Here is an 18,132-nt window from a genome sequence, read left to right as displayed (position 1 = left end):
AATAAGATATTGTTGGGTCACGGGGGGAGCCCACGAGATCACCAACATTGGGTTCAAAACAGCCACATAAGTGAGTTGGAAACCACACTTTAACCAAAAACCTTAAGGTATTAGATTTATGGGTCCTCTCACTTATAAAGTACTCAACCTTCAATTTTCTAAACAATGTAGGACTTCTAGATGGAAATTTTTACACAACGATCTCCCACCTCAAGTGTAGTCCACCACTTCATCATGCCTATCCCTCAAGAAAAAATCATTTCATCCACAAACCCTTTCACTTGTACCGTTGTTGACACGTTCCATATCAATGGGACTCGGCACCTAGACACCCTTAATTGGGAAGACTTTCGACACAGAGTTTATCAAACCCTTCATCAATCCACGACTCTGATACCGCTGTTAGGTCATGACGGGAGCCTGGGGGATCACCCACAGTAGGCTTAGAGGAACCTCACAAGTGAGTTTATACACCATACTTTAACCCCAAAACCTCAAGGTATTGGGTTTATTTGTCCTCTTTTGTATATAGTGATCATTCTTCACTTTTCTAAGCAATGTTGAACTTCTAATCCGCACTTGCTACACAACAGATATAAGCATGTAAGCAATAAAGCATTTTAAGTAACGATACTTAATAAAGTACTAGGAATTCCATATAGGTGTAATATGGTAAGTGTTTGATTAGTGTATATTTTTAAAGAATCTTGCATCTGATATTTTGAACGATTTTCAACGCTTGAGAAGATTTCAGAAAAGTTTGATATGGTGAAGTACTCGAATCGATTTATCTACATAATGCTAATATGTGTGTGTGAGCGCGCGAGCTTGTGCTTATATGTGTGTCTGTGTGAGTGAGGCAAAAGATGGTAATAACAAACCACAAACTTATTATGTTTTATTGTAACAAGTAATGGGCTATGTTCAATCCCCATAAACAATATTATTTTCCATGATGATACGTAAAATTTATAATGTTGGATAAGGTACTAACTATCAGTTTGGGAGGCAAATAAAAAAATCTGATAAAGATATAAAATGTAACATTTTTATCTAAAAAATACTAAACTATTTTATTATATTGTTACTCACTTGATAATAATAGTCAATATTCTTTCTAGCATATGTTCAAACACATTATAGTAATCAATAACACAAAAAATATCATAAGTTTATCATTTGAAAAAAAGTTTGTTATCATCAAATTATAATGTAATAGTTCTTTTGCCTTACTATTTTTCTCCCTTTTTATGATTGAATATTTTCATGAATAAAATAAACTTGCAAAAGAAGGAGTAATAAATAATAGTAATAAAATATTAAGTTACCGAGAATATGAATCATCTCTTTTCTATATCAATAATCTATTCATTTATAATCGATGAGACAACAACCTGCATTTAAGAACAGAGAGAGTATTAGTTTTCTTCTTCCCCTATCTTCATATCTCTTTTATCTTTGTAGAATACAGTTTTTTCTATTTTTAATTTGATATTTGAATTGTTTTTTAATTCATAAATTATTTTATTTCATTGAAAAATTCATCTATGGTTATTTGTTAAAATTTTCAGATTAATGTTACTTTAAAATAATAATAAATTTTTATGGTAGTAAATTTTAAAAGGATTTTTAAAAGGATCTTAGTGTAAAAGTAATTTACACCGTTCTACTGAAATATGTAGGCAAGTATACACAGTTAAAACAAGTAGTATAATATTTGGCCAAAAAAAAAAAGCAGTATAATAAAATTGTTAACACGAAAATTGTCGATGTCACCTTCAATATTATTAAAAAATCTACTACCATAACATTAATATTATTTTAAAGAAAGAAATCTGAATTTTTAAGAAGTATCCATAGTTGGATTTCACATTAAAAGAATTTCTTTTATGATTTAACAAACCTTTGAAAATCAAATTAATAATAGATTAAATTATTTTCTAGAAAGATCAAACAGATTTGTGAATTGTTGAAAAAGATAACTAATACAATGAACAATGACTAGGTGCTTACTCAGCAAAAACAGTTTTCCAATTAGAAGTGACTATGATAGAAAAAAAAATCATAGCATTTCCATAGACGGAAAAACTCCATCTTTAATGTTTACCTTTTCAGACGTGTTTCTGACATACCCAATCGCCTAATGGATTAATTTAGAGTTTATCTTATTGGGTTAGAATCAGAATAAAAAGGACCCCTTACTCCCCTAATTGGATGCACAATTTCAAAGTTAGAACCAATTACTTTTGAAATATTTTGGTTTTCTAGTATTGTGTGTGTTTCTTCATTCAGGTATAATTTCAAAGCTTAGTCTTTATTATTGTTATTAGTTGTTTTTAATTTTGAGTTTGAACGATGTAATTTACTTTGTTTTTGTCTTTTTACTGAGCGTGTAATGGATAAGTTGGTTTAAGGGGATCAAGTTAGTTTTTTTTTTGTTCTTTATGTATGAATTGAGATTTTATTTTTCATGATTTTTTAGGGATGATTTTACTGTTTGAAGAGATATTAAAACTCGCAGATGGTTTTGAATGATTTTTTTCGGGGTGTTGTAGATAATTGTTGGATTACTTGGATGCCAACATTGTTAGGATGTCAGTAATTCTTAATGATGCATTTAAACTTTAAATATTTGCTTTAAAAAATCACAAAGGTGTGTGGTTTTGTATAATTATTTATTTAAATTTGAGAAAAATATTGATACAATTTCTTTGGTTGGGATTGGTGAATGGTGCATGCAAGACCTTGTTTGTTTTAAATTTTGATTAAGTCAAGTACGATTTTCTTTTTCTAAAGAGTTATTATCTTTTATATTGTAAAATTCATTTACCATGAGTAGAGATGCCCCTGAGAAGAACATGTACAATTTCTCGAGTGTGGGATAGGCATCATTTTTTTCTGTTACTATTGTCAATTTAGCGTAATATCTTTATTGCGTTTCATCTTTTTTGTTTTAATCATGTTTTAGACATGGTTTTTATGCTTTTATTCTTTAACTTCAACAATTAGTAAATATCAGTTTTGTTAGTATGTCTAATCCTTTCATGGATGCTAGATAGTTAAAATGATGATGGATTTCTCAAGAACCCATACTAGTTTTTCTTAAGAAACTTTTTCTACGCAACTTTTTTTATGAGTGGGTAGAAAATGCATTAAGCTTTTTGGGGACCATAGAAATATTTGTAGAAATAGATTTGTTTTGTGATGTTGAGCATGAATGTCTTGTGTAGAACTGTAGAGCATGAATGTCCGCATTTGGCTAGTAAATTTGTAGTACATGTAACAATATGATGTTGAGAAAAACTTTAAACTCTGCTTTAATATTGACCCAAAAAAACAACTCTGCTTTAATAATATATTCCATTATGATATGTTTGTACTGTTGGAATAATACATTTGCAATTGTTAAAATTTACTTGTTTTGCCCTCAAGGGAATGCTCTTAATGACTAACATTTATCTTTATTATTCTATGAACACTATATTATTATGGTGAGCATATGATGATTTCTACTATTTCAATATTCTTAAATATTTTAAACATCCAGGGGCTGCCAAATATTCCCGTTGCTCAAGGTCTAGTAGTAAAAATGGAAGAGAAACCCTCAAAGGCATTGGCTGGAGTTTCACTCAATCAAAAGCGAAAGAGAGATGCCCAATGTGTTGCACGTCGGACTGGAGTTTTGGCACAGACAAGTGTGGTTGCTAAACATATGACGTTGGCTAGTTATTATTTGAACTATAAGAAAAGTGGGATACCAAAACGTTTGATGTTTTATAAGAATGGTAAATGGGTTGACTATCCAGAGGATGTTCTTGACTTGGTTAAGAAAGATTTCAAAATTAAGAAGGCAGTTGTAGAGGTAGAGTTAGATGGCCAAGAGGTTGTGCTAGATTTTTTGCATATGTATCATATGGATCTACAAACATGTTTGCAACAACCAATTGGTTGGATTGATGAGGAAGTTAATTACTTTTTCCCTAAAGTTTTTACTAGTTCTACCGAAGAACCCAATAGTATAAGGGAGCGGGAGGGTGAAGAAAGTCATGATATGAAAGATCCACGAGAAGATGGATCCAGGCTGAGGAAGTATTGTAGAGAGTTTAATGCTGCTAATAAAAATGTAAAAGCTGGCGTTGATGCTATCACTACCAAAATGGGAGTTGGAAATGCTTCTATAGCTAATAAGCAAGAGCCAGACATAGATTTAGATTATTATACTGAATCTTTATATGGAAAATTGGATGTGGATTCTGTACAGAAGATGTTTCTTAAAGGAATGGGTTCTTTTGGCATTAGCGAGTCTAATATTGTTGAGATTTATCGCAACTCGGGAAGGTCAATGCAAACACGACTGCAGTTATTCCAGAAGCAAGTTGATATTACAAAACGAGTTCGAGGGGACGCTAACGTTCGATATGCGTGGCTTGCTAGTTCGAAAGAGGAATTGTCAACAATGATGGAATATGGAGTTAGTCAATATGAACTATCTCCGTCCAAATGCACATATGGCTTTGGTGTTCATCTTGCAGCTGTTACCTACCCTTCTCTCTGGTTAGTTATCATATGATCAACATTAAACTTCATACATTATTATTATTATTATTATTATTATTATTATTATTATTATTATTATTATTATTATTTTATCAAAGATTATTCTGTTGGATTTCTCAGAGGAATTAGTTTTTCCATGTTCACAGTTCACTTTATTGTGATGTCGACGGAAAGGGAATTAAGCATATGATCCTATGTCGTGTCATAATGGGGAACATAGAGCTTCTTCGTCCCGGCACTGATCAACTTCATCCAAGTGGTTGCGAATACGATAATGGGGTGGATGACGTTCAATGCCCAAAGTGCTATGTGGTGTGGAACATGAATATGAACACACATATCTATCCAGAATTTGTTGTTAGCTTCAAGCCCCCTTTGGTTTTTGAAGGTAATGTAATGTAATGTTCCTTTAGACAAAAATTATGTCATGTGTCAGTGTTAGATATATGCTTTTGTATGCAAACATGCTTTACATTTTGGCATTACCTATTTATCACTGAAGCGTGAAGGAGTTAATCGTTGGAAAACCAATTAATACGTAACACTTTTCAACTTATTATGTGCTTTACTCTTATTCGACAAAACAATCATTTGTATATGTTGCTAAGTTGTATGATTGATATTTCTTTCAACAGTGGAAAAGTCTTCTTGATCACGACACATGATTTTTTTTTTTTTAACAGGAAATTTTTGTTCAAATGAGTGTAAGAAAAAAGGCTGTCGACATTCTACAGTGGGCACTGTAAGTTTTTTCATGAGTTTTGCTTCTTATGTTTTTCTAGTTTTCTATGTAAAAGGCAATGTTATCACCAAATTTTTTAACTATTTTTAAAATCTAACAATGATTTCTTTAGTTTACAGCTTTCCATTCTAATATTTCTTTTATCTTCCGATTTTAACACATTCATGTGCAATATTTTGTGGCATTCATCTTTTGAGATTCATCTTATGGTTTTTAATCCTATACTATTTTGCTTTATTACTTTTATCCAAACAATTTTGGTTTGTGGGATGCCTCAGGTAAAAGCTACTAGTATTCCTGCTAACATCAGAAGAACTCCAAGTTCCGCCAGACTGCCTTTACCCATGCCTTTTTCCGTGCTTTTATCTTCCATGAGAAACATTGTTCCTTCTCATACTATGTTTCTTATTGACGCCCAATACGCGTTGTTGATGGTATGTAAATGATGTCCAATTTATGCCTATGTCTTAAATAGTAAAATATCACTAATGTATGATGTCGTGCTTGTGCAGACAAGGAAGATTACTTGTGCTGATTTTGTGTCGAAGTTGAGGTCGATTGTTGGAAACAATGTACTAAAATCTGCAATGTATAATGTTGTATCCAAGGTACTAAATTTATTTAATTTTCTAGAAGTTTATTTGGTTTGAAGTACTATATATGTTTTGATCTTGTCTCGTCTCTACCCATTAAAATCACTTGAAGTTGTAGTTACATATGTTATGCTTAACTTTTGCATTGTTTAATCATATGATCTATCTCTTGCAATTAGATTATGCCTCCTAATGTTTAGTTGATTTCTTGCAGAGATCACCAGGTGGTGGATCAAATGGCTCAAACGTTAAGCAAGAATGAGACTTTAAAATGAGGAGGCAGAGATCTTTCACTTCGAGTTATCTAATGTCAACATAAAGTTGTGATATTGTTTTCCTCTAGGAGATTTTTTTAAAATTTAATTTTATCATCCAATTTTCAGTTTTGATATGGAAATGTAGCACATGTTTGATTTTGGAACTTGTAGTGGTTTATGTTGAAATGTCTACTGATCATAAGTACTCAAACCTGTTTATGAGATTTTGGTGTCTTGAGACAAAACTAAAATTTGGGCCCTAACTAATAAGCAATTTAAAAAAATTGAATACCCAAAGTGTAAAAGTCATTTACTTGAAGATAATAATTTTTAGGCTTAAACGCATTTTTAGCCCCCTAACTTTGGCATAGTTGCGATTTTGATCCTCTATTAAAAAAAACCATTTTCCAACCCTCTAAGTTTTCCTCTTTTGCAATATTCAAGCCCCCTTGATTTTGACTGGGTCAACGCCCATGTGGCTCCTCACTCACGTGTGTAATTTTTTAATTAAAATAAAAATAAAAAAGCACATGAGTATTTCTTTAATTAAAAACTAAAATTAAATAAAATGGAGAAGGAATGAACCACCACCAAAGAACTCTCTCTCTCTCTCTCTCTCTCTCTCTCTCTCTCTCTCTCTCTCTCTCTCTCTCTCTCTCTCTCTTCTACCCACCCTTTCTTCAAACTGCGTTGTTTTTCTCTTTCGCTCTAGATCAACAATGACCATAACACAATTCTCCCTTTTCTCGTTATTTCTCTGTTTCAAATTTCATAACTGAATGATCCATAACCAATCATTTCTTTGGTGTTGGATCTGTAATAATAATATTAATCTTCCAATCACATTTTTTTTTGGGATGTAAATCATCATAGAAGGATCTAGAAGAAAGAGAGGAGGAGATAGTTGTGTTATGTTTATGGATTGTGTTGTGTTTCTGGATTTTTTTGTTGAAGAATGATGATTATCTTGTTGAAGGGGACGACTATCATGGAGTGGTTTTTTTTAATAGGGAATTAAAATCGCAACTATGAAAAAGTTAGGGGTCAAAAATGCATTTAAATCTACGTTTTATTAAATTAAATAATCTAATAAAAACATCATACTTCATATAAAAAACAATACCTACGAGAATATCCAACTCCTCGTACAAAAAAAATCCTACGAGAATTTCTATATGCAAAAGTCACTAACAATTATTTTCAACATCAATATGTTCTATCATATCTTTCTCAATACATAAAATGGTTAGAGTATTTAACTTTTCTTGTGACATTGACGATCTCAAATAGTTTTTGAACATTTTAACTTTGAAAAAATTCTTTCTACAGATGCAGAAGTTACTGACATAGTTATGAGAATTCGATAAGAAATTGAAACATTTGAATAAAATTTGTGGCTTTCACAAACTCAAGAAAGAATTTAACATTGTCGAAGGAAAAACAAGAATATGAAAAATGTCTAGAGAGCCCGTCTATAGAAAATTTAATATTCAATTTTTCAATAGGCCCTTTTTAATTAAAATGTATCTCATTTTAGCATCAAAAATACCCCAGTTTTTAGGATTATAGATATCTAAACGAGAGATGAAGTGGTCATCGGTACCTAAATCAACATTTGAGACATCAAGAACATTATCATTGTCATTTACAGGTTTGTCATCATTCAAATTTTTATTAAATTTGAAAAAATTCTTTGAAAAAATTTCCTTTTACAGATGCAGAAGTTACTGACATAGTTATGAGAATTCGATAAGAAAATGAAACATTTGAATAAAATTTGTGGCTTTCACAAACTCAAGAAAGAATTTAACATTGTCGAAGGAAAAACAAGAATATGAAAAATGTCTAGAGAGCCCGTCTATAGGAAATTTAATATTCAATTTTCCAAAAGGCCCTTTTTAATTAAAATGTATCTCATTTTAGCATCAAGAATACCCCAGTTTTTAGGATTATAGATATCTAAAGGAGAGATGAAGTGGTCATCGGTACCTAAATCAACATTTGAGACATCAAGAACATTATCATCGTCATTTACGAGTTTGTCATCAATCAAATTTTTATTAAATTGTTCAAGATTATCTTCTTTTAGTTATGAGAATTCAATAAAATTGAAACATTTGAATAAAATTTGCGGCTTTGACAAACTAAAGAATTTAACATTTTTTATAGAAAAATAAGAATATGAAAAATTCCTAGAGTATATGAAATGTGAAATTCAATTCTCCAATAGGCCCTTTTTTAATTAAAATGTGTCTCATTTTAGCATCAAGAATGCCCCACTTTCTAGGATCATAGATATCTAAAAGAGAGAAGAAGTGGTCATCGATGCCTTCATCAACATTTGAGACATCAAGAACATTATAATGGTCATTTATGGGATTATCATCGTTCAAATTTTTATTAAATTGCACAAATAATATTGATTTAAACTTTAATGGTGATTCGCCGTTATTAAAGAATCCATATTGGTGAATGTTAAGGTTAACGCTTAACCGTTCTTTAAAAAGGATTTTTATTTTATTTTAATTTTTATAATTTTTGCAGGGAAATTTTTTTAGAGTTATTCTCAATGAAAATAATGAACAAAACAATAATAAACTTAATAATATCATTTGAAGATAATAAAAAAAAAATAAAAAAATAAAGGGTTCATCGGCCAAAACCTATGTACAGAGACCAACATAACTTTATTTATATTTACAAAAAACTTACTTACTAGTTCATCTTTGCAACACTAATCTTTTTTGTTGACATTTTTTGTGTTCAAACGCTCACTACCACACAATATTGCAGGGTATTTTAAGCAGATATATTTTTATTCATGTTTGCAACTTAATTTTAACAAAAATACTCATACTACATATAATTGATGCACATTGCACTATTATCAAATTACTTTCACGTGCCATCTATTTTCCTTCTCTGTAATCACTCTAAACATTGATACATGGATCTTAAAGACATGGATCACAAACAGATCAAGAAAATACTATCAAGAAATCTCATACAGAAAAAGGCACCATCGAGCATTTCCTCAACTGATTCATGCTTCATCTATTCTCATGTCGTGTGAGAGCATTTCTACGCAGAATATGGAATCCTCAAACCCATTCTTTGAGCAAGCCAAGATCTATCTGGTTCTGGATCGATGAAAGGATGCATGATGAACTGCTCTGCTTCTTCATCCACCAGTTCTCTACACCAATTTGCTCGATTTGATGGACAGCAACCAGGTCCAAAACACCTGTATGTAGTTACAACATAATTACTTTAAACTTCTTCAACTTACGAGATAAATTTTGCATAGGATACAAGCCAGACGCTGCACGAGAATTTGAGATACCCCCAACTACAACCTTTACTTTCTATAACAAAAATATCAAATAGAGTCAAATTGTTTTCGTATCGGCCGTTTTCTTAAGTTATCCTGGTCAGTTAATGCAAATATAAACTGAATACAACTTATGGAGAAGTTATAAGCAATTTTCATAATTCTCTCAAACAGTCTGAAAAGTGCTTGTATCAGTCAGTATATATGCTCAAATAAACCAATCAAAAGAGGCCCTTAATACTCTGGGGATCAATGCCTTAAGAATATAGGATTTGAATACAAAAAGTAGCACTTTGCTTAGTGGTGAAGCAACTAGTCCATGAAAATTTCTAGCATAATCAAGATAACAGTAGAACATTATGCATTCAAAAACAAGCTTTTCAAATTTTTATCAGAATATAACCTCCATTCATAATGGTGTGAATCATAAAACATTACAGAATGGAATTTGACATGAATGAAATACCTGTATTCATAAAAGCAAGCACTCCTCTCATTCTCTACTTTCCCCCAGTTATCCCAGCCAACTTGTCTTACACACGGATCCATGTAAGTGTATGCAAAGACAACCCTTCCAAAAGGTCCCCATGGTCGTCCAAGATATGCATATGACTGTCCTCCATTACCTGTTATAACACATCTGCAATGGCACCGGAAACCACTCAGTTGTAAAATACTTTAATGAACCAAAAGGTCCATAACATAAGGAAAGAATCCCGGAACAAGAGCTCTAGAAACTAGGAAAGGAAAAATCAAATGTCAAATTTAATCCTACCTTTATTCCTAAATATAACTTCCTTTTGGAAAGAAAAAATTGTCCCTAAATATAAGCTTTGTTTCAAAGTACTAGAACCATTTATTACTTTTCCAAATATACCACTCATAACATCATAATACTAGTTTAGATCTTCTTTCTTCTCTCTTTTTCATCATGTTTTACTAACGCCAACACAATCATAAAATCCGAACCATACTTCTACCACAAACAATGAGGGAAGAACGTTGCCATGGTATAACAAAGTAGCAATTGCTATATGCTCTTCATCATATATATAGAATTTATAATTCAATTCACTGTGTTAAATTGAAAATATGAGGTATATAGGAACTAACCCTTTCCATATCAGAGACAGCTTAAGAACTTCTAAATCTAACAAATAAAACACGGTGATGGGTGGTAGATGAGATTGTTAACAATGGATGGCGGTAATTTACACACCTCAAGAATACATAACCAGTTGCTTCCTGTGATGATTTTCTACTCTGTGCGGTTATGAACCCTGCAGACTTGCAGTGGACATGACAGTTCTCCAAAAGAGCAGTGCTATTACCAAAGATGAAATCAACGCTTCCTTCAATATAGCAATCTTTCAAATATTGTTTACCGTAGTGTAAATACAATGTGTCCTGGACCATAATCACGAGAAAAATAATTATCTGGTCGGTAATTCCATAGAATTTAAAAACATATTCTAGGCACTGAACATAAATCAGACACGACAACAACACTGATAAATAGACACCGCTAATAATTTTCTATCAGGTCTTCCCAAAAAACTTATCCAACAAATATATCACTTAGCCAATGCATTTTTTAATATATTTACAAGGAAAACTTAATTATATGAAGGTTTAAAAAAAAAAAACACTCACGATGTAACTATAACCAACATGAGAAACATCATAGACGCATCAAACCTACATAAACTAATACATCAAGATAGGGTGAAAATGGAGTACTGGAGTTACCTGCCATCCAAGGAACCTACAATTGTAGAAGGCACATCGATCTGCAGTTACTCTAATTGCCACTGCCTGTCCTGAACCCTGCCGGAAAGAGAAGGAAAAACAAGTGTTATCGAAGGTATTTCAATGTCTGTGCTTGGATATAAATTTTGTTACAACAAACTCATTAATCTAATGGGAGTATAGATGTGTAAAGCTGCAATACCAAACCCATGTAATGAATTTATACACAGATCTCTGGCTGACAACAGAACAAATGCAGATCCAAATCCCTATTTATGGAAAAGTTCCAAATTTAACATTATTCTCTCGTATAAATACTGCACAAATGTCTGGTCACACGTCCCAAACCATTTCCACCGCAATTTTATTGAAGCTTCAAAACTAAGCTTTTTAAGTCAACGTGGGTTTTCACCATGATTTTGGTAAACGTGCCGTAGAACCAAACATACGCTACATTTGTAAGTAAGTCAACAACAGCCCAAATATTACCATGTCAACTACTGACAACGGGAAGGGAATTCTACAAATTGCATGTGTATTTATGAACACAGAATCTTACAACTAATCAATTCTCTGAGATTTAGAGGTTAAGAACTTGGTCTAATGTTGTAATTTAGAGGTAATATTCTTCATCTACGATAATTTTTATGCATATGTGTAAATATATGAGTGTACATTTTCCTAATTGGTAGGATCTTATATTAGTGCAACGATACTCGAGTTATGAAAGAAGCCCTTTTCGATCTTAGATACAATCTCATTTTTTACAACATCGATTCTTTCTACCAACACACACTTATGCACGTTTATCAAACCAATACCATTCAGCAAAGTAAAATAGTGATGGTAAAGGAACTAGCAGGAGCAAACACATTGGATTTGGAAAAAATAAAGTTTCATGTGCATTACCTCAGGTGCAGAGTTCTCAAAAGTTATATTCTCAGCAATAAAGTCCTCCCCTTCCACAATGGTACTTCCACAACCAAACGTCCCAGTTCCAATCACCCTAGCAGGCTGCAACAAAAATTCACCACAACCCCCAAAAAAAAAATTAAAACATGAACCATTTTGACACATACCAGCTAAACCATATAGATGCAACATTAAAAACAAAATCAACATTTTTTCACATACCCATTACCCCAAATGAACAAAACATCGAGTAAATACCCAAATTGGTCTTCAAATTGTAGGACTGCATAAACCTAGTCCACATATTATCAATATTCCAAAAGATCTATGGAATTGCAAAATGTTAATGAATGTGTCCCTCATTCTGAATATTTCATCAAATACGTCTCTTAACATAATTCACTTAGTTTCAAATTCATCGTTAATATTACATCTCTAACCATTTTGTCCATGGGTTGATGCCTGACCAATGCGTATGGAAAAACATTTGTTGAAAGAGGTCAACCCCTTAAATGGATCTTAGTTACCTTGAGGGGATTAGTCAGTGGCCCTGTGAAGCACGGATACGGACAGTGGTCGTATGAAGCACGGATACAGACACGGACACCGGACACGACAAAGACACTGACACCGCTAATAATTTGAGAAAATTACATAATTTAGTGTAATTACAAGTGTCGGTGTCGTGTCAGTGTCGGACACGACAATGGGACACACCTAACCCGAGGAGTGTCCGTGCTTCATTCGGTGCAGTTGCGGGCGGAGAATATCTTTGGTTTACAACCAAAAAACATTATAAACGTAATGTCATTCTAGTCCCTACAAACAGAGCGACAATTTGATTTCAATTTTGCAACTTCGTGGATTATTTTGGAGTATCGATGATATGAATAACTAGAGTGATGCTGTCCTACAATTTCAATTACCAATTTGGGCATTTACTCAGAAAACATTGGATACAAAATGAACAATTTTGTCGCATACCCATGAGCACCGACATATCGGATTATGTTCAATTATGTCATTTTTTCAAATTACTATAGTTGTGTATGTATGAGTGTCAGTGTCGTCGTGTCTGTGTCGGTGCTTCATAGAAAAATGAAAAATAAACAATTTTTCAACATACCCATTACCCCAAATGAACAAAACAAAAAGAAAATGAGCACATACTTGATGATGATCAATCTTAGTAGCAGTATTATTCCAAGTAAGCACAGTATCCTCACGACACAACCCAGCAAGAGTGATGAAATTCTTCGTTTTAGGAACATACACCGGCTGCTTATAGATTCCAGGAGACACACGGATGACAGTCCGGCGAGAGTTACCGAGCGGTACGGCGTCGATTGCTTCTTGCACCGTTTGAAAATCTCCGGTTCCGTTCTGTGAAACGGTGTATACACAAGCTGCCATTTTTGGAGAAGAAAGTTTTATGGGTTTGGTGTTAATGGAAAATGGAAGAAAGAGAAAAAAAACATTCAATTTACGTTACGAATCTTTTGTTGTTTGTATGTTTTGTTTGAGATTTATTGTTTCAGACAAATGGTTTTGTCTCCCTGTCTTTATGATGTTCAAGTATGATCACCGCTTTTCTATTTTTAAGGTTAAAGTGCACTTTTCACCCATTAAATTTTAAAAGGGTAATGTTAACTTGTGCCCTAAGAATACATGTTAAAGAACTTAAAACATGATAATTTAACTTTTAAGAAGTTGACTGCACCGTTTTTAATATGTATATTTCTATAATGAGTTCCTTAACATGTGCTCTTGAGGGCACAAGTTAACATTTGTCATTTTAAAAAGTTGCGATTTTGGCCTCCTATGGAAAAATGACAAAAGTGACCCCTATATCTAGGGAAATATGTTTTTTTGACCCCCTAACATAAGGGAAATATGATATTTTGACCCCTTATCTTCTCAAAAAGTTGCGATTATGAACCTTTTTTGGGACACGTGGCGTCTTCTCATCAATTTTGGGACGAAAGGAGGAAAATTGTCATTTTTTTAAATAGGGGATCAAAATCACAACTTTTTGAAACTTATTGGAGGTTGAACTAACTCAAATATAAAATGACACAAAAATATTATAATTAATTAGTAATATTTAATTTTTTTAACTAAGATTACAACATAAAATTGAAATAAATAATTGTAAGTTATAATGTTTAAACTATAAGCTGCTTCGGTTGACATATCAAAAACTGGTGTAAGTTAGTAAAAATAAATCATACACTTGTGAGAAAGTGATTGTTATCAATCAGGTTTTTTCTAGTCATTGTTTTGCGATGGGGCAAAATATTTAAAAAAACATTTTAAGTGTTAACATGAAGATTTCTAATGTTAACAAAATTTTATTTGTAGTTGGTTAAGTAATCAGAAGTGTCAAAATAAAATAAAATATATCTTTTTAATAAGGTTGTGTTTTGTAACATAAATAAGCTAGCATATAACTTATTTTATTAGATATATAAGTTTGTTTTGATAGGATGAGACATGTTAAAAAACTTTTCACATTAGTTTATAACGTTTTTTGAGAAGCTATTTCAAGTAGTTTTTGAGCTCCCAACTTATAGCTTTTCATTTTTTTCTTCCAATTTAGTTCTAATTAGTTTAATTTTATACTTTTTTAATAATAAAAAACGGGTAGTAGTCACTTTGGTCTATGAATTTTTAATGATGTCTCAATAGTCCTTCAATGTATTAAAATTCTAAAATAGTCCTTAATTGTTCACTCTGTTAGTCAAAATAGTCCTGACGCTAAAATAATCATTCAATACTCATAATAACTCTAATATAGGGACTGAAATGACAATAAATAAGTACTTGTAAGGAATGATATAACAATAAGTAAGTATGTTGAAAGACTAATATGACAATAGTAATAAAACATTTTAACATCAGAGAATATTTTAACTAACGAAGTGTACAATTAAGAACTATTTTAAAATTTTGATACATTGAGAGATTATTATAACTACTCATTACACATTTAGGTAGGGACCAAAATGACTATTACCTCTGAAAAGCCTATCCACATTCATTAGTAATTACCCATGTTTTATATCACTTACAATTCGGATATTTTCTTGTTATCTCGCGGTAATGCTTTTGATATTTTCTTGTTAACTTCTCTTTTTGGATCTTGCTCTTAGCTCCTGTAATGTATATTTTAAAATAAAATTTACAAAAAATAGCAAAGCAAAAGTATTGTTAAATTAAATTTCAACAAAAAATTTGTTGCATAAAAAAATATCAATTTAATTCATAAAGCATATCTGTCATTTTGGAGATAAAAATAATTTGAAATAAATTTAAATATTAAAAAATAAATACCGTAACTAAAAAAGTTATATCAAAAATTAAACAAACATATTCTAAAAAGTCAACATCTAAAGAAGTTTGGTACTTTAACAGTAAATTCAATCACAAATGGATGCCTAAGAGTGTCAATGTTGGCTTGGTAGGTCACACCTCTAAAAAGTCAACATCTAAAGAAGTTTGGTACTTTGACAGTGGTTGTTCCAAACATATGACTGGGAATGACAGCTATTTTGAATACATAAGACCTTGTGAGAAAGGGTATGTTACCTTTGGTGATGATGGTAGGGGAGAAATACGAGGTAAAGGTAAGTTGATCAGTAATGAGCTACCCAAACTTGATAATGTATTATTTGTTGAAGGACTCTTCTCAAATTTAATCAGAGTGAGTCAGTTGTGTGACCAAGGTCTGGAAGTGAGATTCAACAAACTTGGATGCAGGGTAACAAATGAGGAGAGACTAGCTCTTATGAAAGGAAGAAGGACTAAGAATAACTGCTACAAATGGATCCTAGAAGAACAGGCTGACATGTTGGATAGGATGCTGAAGCATCAGAAAGGTCAAAGGACATCACACTCTCAAGAAGTAACAAGAGGTTCTCAGAGAGGCTCACCTCTAGAAATTAATAAAATTCAGAAGAATCTTAGTGGAAATCCTGGAAAAGAAATCAGCTGCATCCCTATGGAAGAAATGGTAAGTGTAAATTTGCAGAATTGTTGGACTTCAAAAAGTTTGAAAAAATAAAGGACAGACTGGACATTTCTCGAAGGAAGAGGTTATAGCAGTTAAGTAGGGGCAAGCGTGCAAAAGAAGGTTGTGTTTCAGGTTACTTATTAGTGCACGCATATTTAGGCAGTTTTTCCCTAATTAACTTCCCTCTCTCTACCAACCGCAATCATATCATACAAATCACTCCTAACCCTTGTCATTCTCTTCCTTCTCTCAAACCTCTCAGAACCGTTCACACTCTTTTTTCTCCAACCAATCCTCAAACTTCTTTCCCTCACTCCATTCGATATCATCACTTTCACCTCGTCATGAAATTCAAAAAGGACACCTCTGTTGCTTCTGAAAAGAAAGTCGTCGCTCAACATGAAACCAGTTCCTCTGCTCCTAAGATGGTCAAGCCACTCAACACTGTCCCCCTAAAAAATCTATGAAGAAAACTGTTGAGAAGTCCTCTTCGAAGAAGAAGAAGACCACAAAGAAGGGTGAATCCAAGCAAGCCCTAACCATGACAGATCTTTATGAAAAAGAGAATCCCTTTAAGGCGACGGAGAAAGGTTCTGCTGCTAGTGATACTAATGCTGGAGACGATTCCAAGATTTCCTCAGATGTTGCAACACCGAGTCGTGAAAAAGGTAATCTTGTTTCTACTCAAATTCCTCTGTATCTGATAGAAAACTAGGGTTAGAAGACCTGAATGATGCTATAGAAAGTACTGAGAACATGAATATAGATAAACCGGAAAAAGAAACTGGTACTGAGGTCTCTGTTGAAAATTCTGGTAAAGAAACCCTAGGTCAAGAGAATGTTGAACCGCATGTTAGAGCATCCCTGGGTCAACTTGCTGAGCCAGCTGGTGAAAAAGAGGATGTGAGTGTTGAAAAAGTACCTAGTGTTGAGTCAGACTCTGAGAAAGAGATGGATCCCGAAAGGATTGTGGAGAAATCTCTAACAGAAGAGGGTAGTGACTCTGGTGATGACACTAAAAGAAATGACGAAGAAGCAGAAGAAAGTAATAAAGATGTGGTGGATGTTGATAAACTCGATCTCGAGGATGTTCCTCAGGCACAAACTCTTGGTGATAGCATGGCCAAGAGATTAATAAGTAACAAAGGTAAGGTTGTTCCTTCTGTTAGCAAAACCACTAAGAAGACTGATACCACTGTAACTGAAACCCCCAAAAGCAGGACAAAGTCTGCTGGTGTTGGCCGAAAGAAGAGTTGGAGTAAGGTGATGGTGAAAACTACTGCTGGTAGTTCGAAAAAGAGAAAAGATGTCTCTTCAAGTGAGTCTGAGTATGATGTTGAGACGGATGTTCCAAACATCATTCCCTCCGACTCCAAGAAAGCTGATAAGAAAGACCTACAGGTTGTAGAAGACGTGCGTATTGACAAAGTATCATTCCATCTTCCAAGCTTTGCTCAGAGGTGGAAATTTATTTACCATAGGAGACTTGCTTTAGAAAGAGAGTTGAGTGAAGAAGCCTTGAAGATTGAAGAAGTAATGAGTTTAATCAAAGAGGCTGGTCTGGAGAAAACAGTGTGCAAGCTAGGAGAGTGCTATGAAAAGCTGGTTCGAGAATTTCTGGTAAATATTCCCAAGGACTGTGATAATCCTTTCATGAGAGATTATCAAAAGGTATACGTTAGAGGAGAATGTGTCAACTTCTCCCCCAACATCATCAATAGCTTTCTTGGTGTTGAAGGAGGTGCTGCTGAGGTAGAAGCTACTGACAATCAGATTTGCAAAGAGATCACAGCCAATTAAGTGAGAGCTTGGCCAAAGAAAGGGAAAATTTCCTCAGGAAAATTGAGCATGAAGTATGCCGTTCTGAACCGAATTGGAGCTGCGAATTGGGTTCCCACTACTCACTCCTCAGACATTGCAACATGTTTGGGTAAATTTATTTATGCTATAGGAACTAGAACAAAGATGGATATTGGTCG

The 18,132-nt window shown here is 33.1% G+C and overlaps 2 protein-coding genes across 2 annotated transcripts; one reads left to right on the top strand and one right to left on the bottom strand.

The window, feature by feature from the left end:
• The first annotated feature begins 3,589 nt into the window (after window positions 1-3,589).
• On the top strand, window positions 3,590-6,154 carry LOC146904187 (inactive poly [ADP-ribose] polymerase RCD1-like). The gene is made up of 6 exons (XM_085727065.1): window positions 3,590-4,554; window positions 4,704-4,945; window positions 5,241-5,299; window positions 5,578-5,733; window positions 5,812-5,907; window positions 6,107-6,154. Exons 1-6 carry the CDS (start codon window positions 3,590-3,592, stop codon window positions 6,152-6,154), a joined length of 1,566 nt encoding a protein of 521 aa, XP_085583191.1.
• Window positions 6,155-8,944: 2,790 nt separating this feature from the next.
• PME31 (pectin methylesterase 31) lies at window positions 8,945-13,743 on the bottom strand. Its single transcript, XM_085722503.1, has 6 exons — window positions 13,312-13,743; window positions 12,139-12,243; window positions 11,230-11,307; window positions 10,700-10,887; window positions 9,947-10,120; window positions 8,945-9,393 (listed from the first exon to the last, which is right to left on the bottom strand). Exons 1-6 carry the CDS (start codon window positions 13,552-13,554, stop codon window positions 9,231-9,233), a joined length of 951 nt encoding a protein of 316 aa, XP_085578629.1. The 5' UTR covers window positions 13,555-13,743; the 3' UTR covers window positions 8,945-9,230.
• Between the last annotated feature and the right edge of the window lie 4,389 nt (window positions 13,744-18,132).

This window comes from Medicago sativa, chromosome 7 (assembly GCF_051527215.1).
Source record: "Medicago sativa cultivar Bolivia chromosome 7, Bolivia_mono, whole genome shotgun sequence".
Classification (NCBI taxonomy): domain Eukaryota; kingdom Viridiplantae; phylum Streptophyta; class Magnoliopsida; order Fabales; family Fabaceae; genus Medicago; species Medicago sativa.
Note: the sequence above shows the minus strand (reverse complement) of the source record. Positions and strands in the feature narration are given on the sequence as shown.